We start from the raw sequence: 12593 nt of genomic DNA on the forward strand, positions 1-12593 counted from the left end.
CTACGAGGCTCAAATATTTATAAAGGATGTAGAAAGTTGTTTTGGCACATAATGGGTCTAGTATAGTTTTCTGGTGGATATACAAGTATGCAGAAAGAGGTCAGGAGAGCTGCTCTAGTTGAAGGGCAAAGGGAGAAGGCTGTTGCCATGTTCAACTCTCCCCCATAATAACCCCAATATTTAATAAGCCCAGGGGTTTGGGGCTAAACACTCTGTGACTATCATTTTAATTCTTCCTTGCCCCGTTTTATAGATAAGGAAACTGAGATTCAGAGAGGTAAAGTGACTTATCTAGGATTTCCTAGTAGCAGGAGGTGGGACTTGGATTTGAACTCAGGTCTGTCTGACAGCATGACCCACACTCCTAATCTGTACAGACATGTAATATCTTGCTAACATTGTCAGTCTCTGGACCTGTCATTAGACTGCGTGCCACAGTGCCATCCTTTCTAGTACGCCTGCATCTAGATTCTAGGACTTTAGTTTTTGTCTTCTATCCCTGCCTCATGCAAGGCATATGGAATCTGCCCCTAGACAGGACTAGGAATTTTTTGGAAGAAGGTTGTAGGCATTAAGGGTCCTGTTTGGGTCTAGATATGAACATAAATGATAACTTAATGCCATTTAAAAATGTTATGCAAACAGATAAAAACTATTCAATAAGAACTAAATCTTTGGGTATGATGTACTTTTTAGTTTTATTTTGTTGCAGTGAAAATAGACATAGCATAAAATTTATCATTTTAACCTTTTTAAAGTGCACAATTCAGTTGACTTTAAGTACATTCACAGTATTGTGCAACCATTCTGCTATCTAATTCTAGAACATTTTCATCATCCTAAAAGGAAACCTTGAACACATTAAGGAATCACGTCCCATTTTCCCCTCCTTTCAGGCCCAGGAAACCACTAATCTGTTTTCTGTCTCTATGGATTTTCCAGTGCTGGGTGTTTCATGTAAATGGAATCACACAATATGTGGCTTTCTTTGAATGGCTTCTTTCACTTAGAATTACGTTGTTGATATTCATGAATATGATACATCTTTGAGAAAACAAATGAAATCAAATTTCAATGGTCTTACATGTTCAGCTATCTTTGTGTAGCTAACTTTTCATGTTCTGCTCTGCGCTTTTCATCGTTCCACCCCTTCACCTGCCTTTAAAATCTGCAAGTGACTGGAGAGAAAATCTCTTTTGTCTAAACTTCTTAAAGCTGAACTCTACTCTTTCACTTTCAGGCCCACTTCTGGCTCCTGATGGCTTATTCCTTGAAGAGTAGCAGCCTGAGATGTCTCAGCTTCTCCCTTGCCTTTGGAAAGTGACAAAAATCATGCAAATCTGACCCCAATCTCTGCTCTTTTTATCCTCACCTCTTCCTGGTATAACCATGACCTTCTTTATCTAAACAAGATGAGTTTTATTTATGACAAACAGTCTTGGATAGCCAGTTTCTTTAAAAATGGTGTCAGGATGAAGAAAGTATGATTCTTCAAGTTTAACATTGGAACAGATAAAGAAAATTGGGCACAATTTTCATTCATTTCATCATAGCCACAATTTTGAAATTAGCCTTCTGCTTTTTAAAAAACTCCTTTCTAAAGCATAAATGCACATGGACTTGTGTGTGGAAAGGAAACTCTCAGATTGTGTAATGTGATTAGGAGTACTAATCCATTGGCTCATTCAGAATTCCAAGGGAGGGTAGGGGTGGTTGGTGGCCCAAACTGATTTACAATCAGTCCTGGTCAGCATTTTAGTTATTACTTAAAAGAATCATAGAGCATACTGATGATCTCGTATGAAGTATTTAGATAGTATTGACAAGGTCAAGGTTATGAATGATAGATTTTTTTTCTGGGTCAGTTAACTTTCCTTTGTGATCTAGCTAAAACCTGAACCCTCATCTATGTTGTCGACTGACCCTAAACTTGGTTATTTACTTAATCTCCACCCCAGCCATCTCTCAAATCTAAATTCTTCACTACAGGAGGGCCAGAAATAAAAGGTTGAATGATTCAATATGAACCAGCCTCCACTACTGGAGAAGCAACTCAGACCATGTACTTTCTCTCTTCAGAGGGTTTTTCATTTTCTCTGACTCTCCTGTTTCCTCCCTTCCTGCTCACTCTTGCTTCAAATCCCAACATCCTTTCTTGATTGTAGCATTTTCTAAATATTGGACTAAGGACTCTCTGTGGGGAGAGGGCCCAAAAAGCTGCATTTTAACCAAGCATCCTGGGCAACCTGGGTGTATGCTAAGGCTTGCAAATCATTGCTTTGGTATTTTTTCAGCAAAAAACAAAACAAAACAAAAACAAAAACAACAAAAAACTCTAGGGATCCTTGTGTTTATACAAGTTGGGAAAGAGAATGGGCTTATGGAATCACCTGTGAATGCCTCCTGCAGGGCATAAATAGGTTGGCTTGGCACTGGGGGCCTTTCTGATCCCCACACCATATCCACAAGATTGGATGTAATGGACACCAGCTGTCTGTTGGAGCCCTGGAGGGCCAGGTCATAACTCTTCCAGGAGTCTGCAAGATAGGAAGGAGTCACTTTCGCCTTGCCCATTTACAACTCAGGAAAAACTGTGATTTGAAGCAAATTAGTCCTGATTCCCTTTGCCTGCTGTTCCACTCCCATAGCCCAAAGTGTTATGAGCCTGCCCCAGCATTCTGGCCCTTCTGGTATTCATGCCCCACCCTGAGCTTTGCCTCACATCCTACTTCTTCTGTTTTCCAAGCTTAACTTCTCCTGAACATACCTCAATCCTGTCCACTGCCAATTGGCTAATCTTGTCTTATAAAGTACCAATGGTTGGGGGCAGTCCCTCCTTTGAGACTTCAATGCCACTGTTTAAATGAATGGTGATGTTCAAGTCATTGGATAGGCTGGCAAAGAAGTCAGTTTGGAAGTAGGAGTCATTCAGTGTGTATTCATGAAAATTCCACCATTGAGGACATAATCTGGCCAACTGCCTGGGGCCCTGGAACTCAGGAATCTATATTCCCAGGAGTCCTGTTTGACTTAAAGTCCATCCCAACTCCATTTATCCTTCTAAGCTACATTCCAGAAGGGGGTTTCTGGGTGATGCTAAGTACCATAACTGGTAGAGTTCCCAGCCACAGAAGATAGTTGTGGGTTTAAGGACATCCAGGCAGGCCTATTTACTCACTAGATCTTAATAATTCCCTGAGTCTCCTAGGTTGATTTTCTGTACTCATGACTTTTAACAAATTCCATATTCATTTTTTTGTGGTGCTGGGGGATTGAACTCAGGGCCTTGTGTATGCAAGGCAGGCACTCTATCAACTGAGCTGTATCCCCAGCCCCCTCCATATGCATTTTAACATATTTAATTACACAATTCATGAATACATCTTTGTTGCAAAATATTCTGCAACCATAGCTTCAAAACACTCTATCTCTATGGCTACATCACTACCGCCTTTCTAAAAAGGTATGTTTCTTTACTTCTCAGGAAATCTGAGCCCTACCCTGCTGGTTTGGACAAATCTAGGGACTTAGGGAAGAACATACCAATAGAGAAGAGGAAAGGGTCAAAGCCCACACTCCCTCCAGAAGGAATCTCAGCCAGCAGCCAGGTGACAATGGGAGTGGTACCAACTGAAAGACAAGAAGGAATGTAGAGGTCACCTCCAGGGTCAGCCTCAGGCTTTCTAGCCAGGTTTCTGATTATGATAGTCCTACCATGTGTGTCCTTGGGATCAGCCTCAAAGGTCAGGGATGGCCTCAAATCTCCTGAGCTTTCCACAGAGGCTCAGCATGGCCCTGAAAGACCCCCTTACCTATACTTTCCAAAACCTAGTCTGGGATGCCGGGCTATGGGGACAGATCCATGTGGGCCTTCTACCTTCTTTATGGAGCTCCCAGTTGCAGTCCATCTGTCGCTCAGCCTGAGTCCAATAGCGACTGTCGGTCCAGAGAGCTGCTTTCCTCAGGGTCACCACTGCAACACCTGGGGTAGAACAGAGAAACTTGGAGGTGAGGGTGAAGGCGAAAGTGAGGAGTATGGTTTCAGAGGATGGATATGCAATACAGTGCTGGTTCTGAGATGTCACAAGGGACCTCTTAGAAAGAGTCTGCCTCTGCCTCCTTTGGAAGGAGAGGCAGGAAATGTTAAAGAGAGCTTCAGGGAAAGCTGACAGAAAAAATATACTGGATCAGGCATCTCCATGTTGAGGATACACACACACACACACACACACACACACACACACACATATATATATTAGTTATATATGGACACAATATCTTTGTTTATTTTTTATGTGGTGCTGAGGATCAAACCTAGTGCCTCACACGTGTGAGGCAAGTGCTTTGCCACTGAGCTATTGCACTCTACCACTGAGTGGTAACCCTAGCCCTGTTGAAGATTTCTTCATTGAAAGGGTCATTAAGACTTTTACCAGGAGAAGTGGGATCTGTTTTTGCCAGTCCAAATGATCTGATCCTGGCCAGATATGGTGGCCCAGGACTATAATCCCAGTGACTCCAGAGGTGAGGCAGGAGGATCACAAGTTTGAGGCTATCCTGGGCAATTTAGTGAGACCCTGTCTCAAAATAAAAAAGAAATCAAAAGGACTGGAGATGGGGGCTGGGATTGTTGCTCAGTGGTAGAGTGCTTGCCTGGCACATGTGAGGCCCTGGGGTCAATCCCTAGCACCACATAAAAAGATAAATAAATAAAGTAAAAAATCAATTGACAACTACAAAATATTTAAAAACAAAAGGGCTGGAGATGTAGCTCACTGGTAATGCACTACTGGGTTCAATCTCCAATACTAAATAAATGTATAAATAAGAGAGAAAGAAAAGAATTCATATTGCATGTAGGTGCTCTCAGTGTCAAGACTTGGTTCTGATAGGGACACTAAGTCAGAGGCTTACTTGAAGATTGATGGGGAAGACAAATCTAGCAAATCTGGCAAAGAGAGTTAGGGCTCATGGTGGGCAAAGGCAAGGCAGCTTGGAGTGCAGGGAAGAAATGTTGAGGATCAGCAAAGGAAATCTGGATTTCATTTAAGGGGCCAGGATTGGGGATGGGGTGTGTTTTAGAAACTGGGACATCATTAAGGGCTTCTATATTTGTGTCTTATTTGGCCATGTGAAGTGGTATTGTCTGTAAAAAGATTTGCAGAGTACAAGTTTATCCCCAAATGAGTCTTCTGAAGGGAAAAGTGGGGCCCTAGTGGCTAGATGTGGAAGTAGCAAGTGTCTCAGAAATGGAGTCCAGGGAGTGCTGGGCTGGCGTAACTTCAGCAGAGGTAATGATTATGGGAAGGAAGCCAGGAGGTCATCTGCTGTCTTTCTGCACAGAAATGTGGCCAGTGGACCATGAGATGTGTGCCCTGGAGAACCTGGTAGCTTCAAGGGTGGTGGAGGACAGGCAGAAATGGAGAGAGAGGAGTGGGGAAAAAGAGAGGAAGAGGACTTTGGATAATAGGCCCAGGGGTCCTGGCTCTTGAGGCACTAGCCATGCCAGGCCCCCCTCTTAACACCTCTAGTCTACCAAAAGAAGCAATGAGGGTAGGCAATGGCCATTACCTGCAGTCCCTGTGAAGCCTGTAATCCACGCACGCCTCTCATCATGTCTGCCAATGTACTCACTCTAGGAAATTCACAACACCATCATTAGCCTTTTCCATGGGATCAGATACCCATGTGGAAGACCCCCAACCACATCCCAGGTTTTTTTAATGTATGGTAAACTCCAATCAGTCCCAAAAGGCTAAGCATACTGTGCACCTCTTCCAGGAAGCCTTCTGTAACTCCCCCAACCTTCTATCTTTCCTTTCTTTGACCAATTTTATATCTCAGAGTCTCAAACCTTTTGGCCTAGCACTAGACTCAGGGTTGCCTTGGATTGTTTTGCAAGGGAGTTTGTCACTCTGACCAGAAAACAAGTCCTGTGTAGTCCAGGATCATGTCCTTTGGTTCCCCTTTCCAGATATCCCCTCCTCCCCAGTCTAGCTCTACCCTGGGTACATCATAAATAACTTCTGCATATGGCTTTACATGTTCTTGTTGTGTTGGACCTCTATATCCATGGATTCCACATTTGTAGCTTCAATCAATCACAGGCCAAAAGTATTTGTAAAAATTGTGCCTGTACTGAACATGTAGACTTTTTTCCTTGTCATAACAGTATGACTACCATTTGTATATTTGTATTGTATTAGGCATTATAAATAATTTAGAGATGATTTGAAGTACATGGAAGGATGTGCACAGATTATGTACAAAAATACTATGCCTTTTAATGGATTTGAACATCCACTTATTGGGGTATCTGTGGGGTCCCTGGAACCAATCTCTTGCAGATACTGAGGGATGACTATATCCTGGTGCTCAGAATCCTTGGAAACAAGATATCATTATTCTCATTTTGCAAAAGAGAAAACTCAGGCTCAGAGAAGTTCAGATCCTTATCCAAAGTTCTTAGCCTTCCCCAATAGGTGGGAAAACTAATTTAAGCAAGGCTGTTGACACTGAAAGTGCCTTCTCTTCTAACTTGGCTGATCTTGGGTAGGTGGGAGGGTGGAGATGGAGCCAGTGGTGGGAAAAAGTAGGGTGGCTAGGCAGGTTTGCTGCTATGGGAATAGTTGTCCTTGTTCTGACCATCTTGCTTCCTGTGTGTCCTCCCTCACAGCCTATCCACCATACTTGCATGGTCCAGGACTCTGGATCATCTCACTGCTCCATTTATCAGGCTATGGGATGGCCTGGGCTGAAAGGGAGCTTAGATTTCTTCCAGTCCAATTTCCAGCCTCCATTCTAACCTCCTAGGGCAGGGATGCCTTAAACATTCTCTCTGGATCTGCCACCTGGGAATTGATCAAAATTCATTTTGAAGTTGTTTTATCATTTTACTTCTTGTGGTTAATAGGATTTAGCTATACCTTCCTTCTGATGTAAAAGAATATGTTCTTTCAGTTGCCCTAAAAGTACCGTGTGCAAGCTTTCCACTTCCACCCCTTTGCCTTTCAAATCCCTTCTCTGCCTTCCTCTTTGGAGTCTTAGTCTCCTGTGTGTGGCCAGTGCTCACAGGCTAAGCCAGGGTAGCTGAGGGGAGAAACGGAAGAGGAACAGTCCCTTACCATGTGGGCATCTGTGTCTGGGATGATGTAGGCGGAGAGATTCCAGGCCTGTATCTTCTGGCGGAGGGCTGTCAGCCTCAGTGTAGTATTGACTGCAGTAACTGGAAGGTGCTAACAGGAACACATCCAAACACATACAGACACAGGCACGTACTGCTTAGAGAAAATGATGACTCCTTCCACCCTGCCACCTCCAGAGGAGTCACAAGCCTCTCCTGAGGCTGGGGTTGGGGGTGGTTTGGCTGACCTGGCCTGGGGAGGGGTGGGGTAGCAGTTAATTTACTAGTTAGAGTTGATTAAGATGCCTGGGCTGAGAGAAGATGGAGGTGTTTTAGGAAGAGAAGGACCCTTTGTGACAGTAATGGGACCCGAGTCTAGGATAGGGTATTGAATGAGAACAGAGGGACCTGAGCTCTGGTCCTGAGCCAGGTTGCCAGGACAGTGCCTCTTCGGATACCTTGGGGTAGAGTAGCCAGATTTAGCCAATGAAAATACAGGATGTCCACCCAGTCACATTTGACTTTCAAATCAACAATGAGTAATGTTTTAATTTAAGTATGTGGCATGTACTATTTGGAGCATACTTATACTAAAATATTATTTGTTATCTGAATTTCAAATGTAACTCAGTGTCTTGTATCTTATTTTACAATGTACCTTGTGGCTTTTGCAACTTGTCACCCACTGGTCCCAAATGGCAAAGGATAGTGAATGAGTACCCCCAGCAGTTTGAGATATTGCCCAGAAAGATCCACTCCAAGTCAGACGTATCCTTAAAGCCCATTTTATCTATCCAATGAAAAATCATGTGGTTTTTTTTTTTTTGCTTATTTTGTTTTGCTTTCTACCCAAAACATATCCATGTTTGATTTAATATAAAAGTAATGTGGTTTGCCTCACCTGTCTGTCTGCCCTAGTGGTTCTATAAAGTTGATACTGCATGCAGATGTTTATTTTGTGGCTTAGGGTACTATGCACTTGTTCACCTCTTCACACCTTCTGGCCCACCCCTGCCTGGAGAAGATCTTTAGCCCAACTCTGGTCATGCAAAGAATCATTCTGATCCCCAGCTGGGAAGCTGACCACCTGATCTCCTTTGGCTCTGATCTGCTGGGCCTTCTGGTTTTCACACCCTAGGTCTCATTCTCTTTGACTTTTCGTTCCATTGGCTCTTCTAGTCTCCTGACTTCCTCCCTCCCCCCTTCTCTGCTACTCTCTTCTCTGTTCTAGAATGTTTTCTTATTTCCCATCCTCCTCTTTGCCTCTGCCCATCCTCAAAGGCCAGCTAGAGTCTCTCTCCCTTCCTTCTTTCCTCCCTTCCTCCTCCTTCCCCCTGGGGGTTTCCCAGGGTCAGGCCAGGGCAGAAATAGAGAACACACTATGGGAATGAGTGGGGAGGGGAAGGGCACCACACAGGGTCGGAGGCTGTGTTGGAAACCTGAGACCCTACTTCCGGTCCTGATGGATGTTAATAAAAAACAGGGGCCCCGGGGTTGGGAAATCAGGAAAAAGCCTGTAGGGGAAGAAGCTCGAAATTGAGCCCTTGGGAAAAGGTGAGGACGACAAGGCGGGAGGTGTAGGGCGGAGCCACCTGCGGGGCGGGGCTGCGTGTAGGTGGAGCCAAGTCCTTACCGGAGGGCTAGTAGAACAGTTTCTCACATCCTCTCTTGCAAGGTCTGCTGGCGTTGGGTGGCTCCAGGCATAAGCTAGAAACCAGGAGAAAAATCCCAGGTCATTTGGGGACCAGAGAGTTCTCAGAAAGGACAGGGACACCCTCTCTCAGCCCTGTTTTCCGCCCCGATCCTCCACCCTTTGAAGCCCACCATGCTGTCTGTCTCTACTTGAAAATAATAACAATCATGTTTCATGGTAAATCAGACTGAATTGGATGGCACCCTGGGTCACAATCAAAGAAAATAGTTTCATCAACAAGTGAATGCCCCTTTGGATGGGTTTTAGTGCTCATTACATCAATTTTTTTCTTCTAACCTAATTGAGTCTTTTCAGGGCCTATTGAAGTGGAAAAGTTGTGTGTAAATTAAATTTTGTAATCAAATTTTCTTTGAAATGCTCTAGAGGATCTCTCTAAATAATCATCCCCATCTTTATTCTAGCCTTTTATAAATCTAATTTCACATATTAGGTTTACTTAAATTCAAGACCCACTTGTACTATTTCTTACAACCTGAATCTCTGATTATCATTTTAGTCTTATTTTAAATATATAAGATAGCAATCCCATTCCAAAATCAGAACCTCCTGGGGAAAGATGGATTAGTATTTTAAAGAGTTCCAACTATGGGCCAATACTGAATTTATCAATTTATCTATTGAAGTCATGTGCCACACAACAACCTTATGGTCAATAAATAGCTCAAAAGATTTTATTGTTTGATGATGTCATAGCCATCTTAATTTGTGTAAGTATATTCCATGATGTTTCCAGAACTTCAAAATTGGCTAATAGCATATTTCTCACAACATGTCCCCATTGTTAAGCAACCCATGACTGTATCTTATTTGATACTTGCAACAACCTTGTGAGGTGGGTATTATTATTCATTTTCTACAGAGCATGAAGCCAAGGCCCAGGTAAGTTTGGTAAGTTGACCAAGTTTTGCCATACTGAGTCAGTGGTTTCTTGGGGATTTGAAACTAGGATATCTGAATTCAAAACAGGGGGTGGGGCCGGGGAGGTAGCTCAGTAGTAGAGTGCTTGCTTACCATGTGTTAGGCCCTTGGTTCAATACTCAGCATTGCACTCCCCCCCAAAGTGGGGGTGCCCTTTCTATCCTCCCACTCTTCCAACCATGGGGGCGTGGGCCTGGAATGTGGGGGTCCATAGAAGGGACAGAGTGTATGGAGATATAGTTTACAATTTGGGCTGTGTCCCAAATTTGATGTGACCCTAGGAGAGTGACCCAATATTCATTCCTAAATGTCTCTATAAAACCAGGCCTGGGCTAAGTACTCTCAAGTTCTGGGTCTCTGTAAAAAATGAAGACTGGATTACAGTTCCTTCCTGTCAGAAAAGTCCAAGACTATCTCTGATACTCTTTTCCTCTATCCTCTATCTTTACAGAGGATCATGGGGGCCTGAGTATAGGGAGACACTATACTTTTACCTTCTGAGTGGGTTGAACTACAGATGGAAGGGGGTTGGCTAGTGTCTAACATCATGAATGCTCTGCCTGTATGCCTTGGCCTCATAAACTCAAGTGAGAGATGAGATCCTTATTGTTCATTTAAGAAAATGAACACCCATTTCTGTAGGAAGAAATCTCTATTAAAATGGTAGTGCTAAGATGCCAACATAAGAAGCAGGACCATCCAACCCATGTCCCTGTTCTCTGAGGCCAGAAAGAACAGGCTCTGAAGCCAAATCACTCTATAACCCCTGGCACAGGGCCTGCCACTTAGGGAGGGGTTCCTTAGGAACTGGATGCTATATTAATGAGAAGGGTCCTGCTGACAAAGAGCAAAGGGAAGGGAGGGGAAGCCAGGGGTGAGGGAGGTGCTGAACTGGACACTTAGTTGAGGACAAACAGGGCATTGTAGGGGTGACCAAGATTCTCTCCTTGAGCAGTTTAGATAGATCCTCTGAGCCCTTTTCTTGACAAGTCCCAAAGTTTGGCCTTCTGTGTCAGTCCTGTCCTTTCCTGGCCTGCATTGACCCATCTTAGCAGGAATCCTGCCAATTAAGTTTAGAGAGACCCCCTCCTTGATATCTGATCACCCTCAATATCCGATCAGATTCCTCTTCCTTTGCCCTTGATATCTGTTCACCCTAGCCTATCTTTAACAAGAAACCTAAGTCAGTTTAGCAAGAATCCCCCTACCCTCAATGATTCTTCTTAGTAACTTTCCACGCACCGACCCCCTCCCTCTGTTTATTGGCTGTAAATTTCCAGTGGTCTCTGTTCTCTGCAGCATTGAGCCACTCCTATCTCCCCTGCTGCAGGGCCACTATTGCAGTAGTCTTGAATAAAGCCTTCCTTACAATCCTAATAAATGCCACAATCATTTTGTCATTAATGGGTGAATGGAAAGGTGCCCAAACAGATTAATTAGGCCCAAGTCACAAGCCCCTGAAGATCACCCTTGAAGGGGCCTCTTCTTGAAGACAGAGAGGGTGACCAAGAAAGAAGAAACAATCAGGGCCCCACCCCTCAATCCAACCCCTTCTGAGCCCAGAGGGGAGAGGCCAGAGCTGCTCTCTAGGAGAGGCCCAGAAGCACATACCACAGAAGAGGATAAGCCAAGGGCAGCAGCCCCAGTGAGCCCAGGCCATGGGGTTTCCAGATGCCGATGCTGAGTAGATGGAGGAACTGGGGAGAGGGGCAGGGCTGTTTCTCTGGCCTCTTCGTCCGACCCTTTCCTGGACTGGAACAGACAGGGGTGGGGACTGGCAATGGGAAGGAGGAGTCCAGCTGGTGGATGGAGAGTCCCCCTCTGATCTTTTGTTTCAGAGGGCTCTGGGAGCCACAGTGGAAAGGGGAGACTTGGGCTGCCCCAGACAACCTGTGTTGATTGCTTGTGGCTTGAAGTAGGGTGTAAGCCGGCCCCAGGGCATAGTCCAAAGATCTCTGAGACTGAGGAGCAACAGCTGGTCTCAATCAGCCTTCTTCTCCCAACCCCCTCTTCAGCAGCCCTGCCCTGGCCATTCCAGACTTCTGTCCCCACTCCCTCCAGCAAGCTGATTCCCATTAGTTTCCCCACTCCAGACTTTGGCTACAGCCTTGCTTTTTGCTTTGGGATGGATATTTGCTCCTCCTTCTGCTCCTCCTCCTCTGAGCTGGCCTGTCCCAGAAAAAAAGCCAGTGTCCTCTCTCTCCATAGTGCCTGGGAAGCCCCAAGGCACCCTTTGGGGAAGTCGGTTGCAGCTAGATGGTTACTTTCTGGAGCTGGCATGATTTCCCTCAGGAGAGTCCACTTTGCAAAGATGCCCCCAGCCCTTCCCTTGGGCTCTTATTCAGCAGTTCCATTCAGCAGCACATTCTGGCTCTGCTAAATCCCAGCTGCTTAGGGATTGTTCACACTGTGAGGGAATGAAGGACCAAAGGCATCTTGGTTTGGAGGGATCAGGTGGTGCTACTGAAGAGAAAATAAGACCCAGACAGAGCAGTTTGGGGGCTCTGAGAAGACAAATTTGGTTAAATGGAAATGCCATTTCTGCCATAACTTCTGGAACAGGGATTTGGTTGTCCTGTATGCAGGTCACTCCTAAATAGCACAATTCCCTGTGAAGGTAGTGGAGCAGCTGAGGTCAGCCTTGTCCCTGTACCCAGGCATGTCAGAGACTAGCATGTGGCACCAGTGCCAAGGGCAGCTCCTAGTAAATGCTCTCTAAGATCTCTGTCTTCAGGCAAGTTGAGCCCAGAGAGGAATGCTTCAGGGAGAGACAGACCCAGCAGATGGTATTCCCTTAGCCTACAGGGCAAAAAGCATTCTGCCCCCCTCTTTCTTTCT

The 12593-nt window shown here is 44.9% G+C and overlaps 1 protein-coding gene across 1 annotated transcript in view; it reads right to left on the minus strand.

The window, feature by feature from the left end:
* Xpnpep2 (X-prolyl aminopeptidase 2) overlaps positions 1–11718 on the minus strand; it is a 29559-nt gene extending 17841 nt beyond the window's left edge. The window contains exons 1-7 of the mRNA XM_040285231.2: positions 11367–11718; positions 8757–8830; positions 7125–7235; positions 5572–5635; positions 3878–3982; positions 3544–3630; positions 2391–2537 (exon numbers count right to left, since the gene is read on the minus strand). Of these exons, the coding sequence (XP_040141165.1) occupies positions 2391–2537; positions 3544–3630; positions 3878–3982; positions 5572–5635; positions 7125–7235; positions 8757–8830; positions 11367–11415 (637 nt within the window). The 5' untranslated portion in view covers positions 11416–11718. The remainder of the gene's footprint in view (positions 1–2390; positions 2538–3543; positions 3631–3877; positions 3983–5571; positions 5636–7124; positions 7236–8756; positions 8831–11366) is intronic.
* Positions 11719–12593: the final 875 nt, after the last annotated feature.

This window comes from Ictidomys tridecemlineatus, chromosome X, assembly GCF_052094955.1.
Source record: "Ictidomys tridecemlineatus isolate mIctTri1 chromosome X, mIctTri1.hap1, whole genome shotgun sequence".
Classification (NCBI taxonomy): Eukaryota; Metazoa; Chordata; class Mammalia; order Rodentia; family Sciuridae; genus Ictidomys; species Ictidomys tridecemlineatus.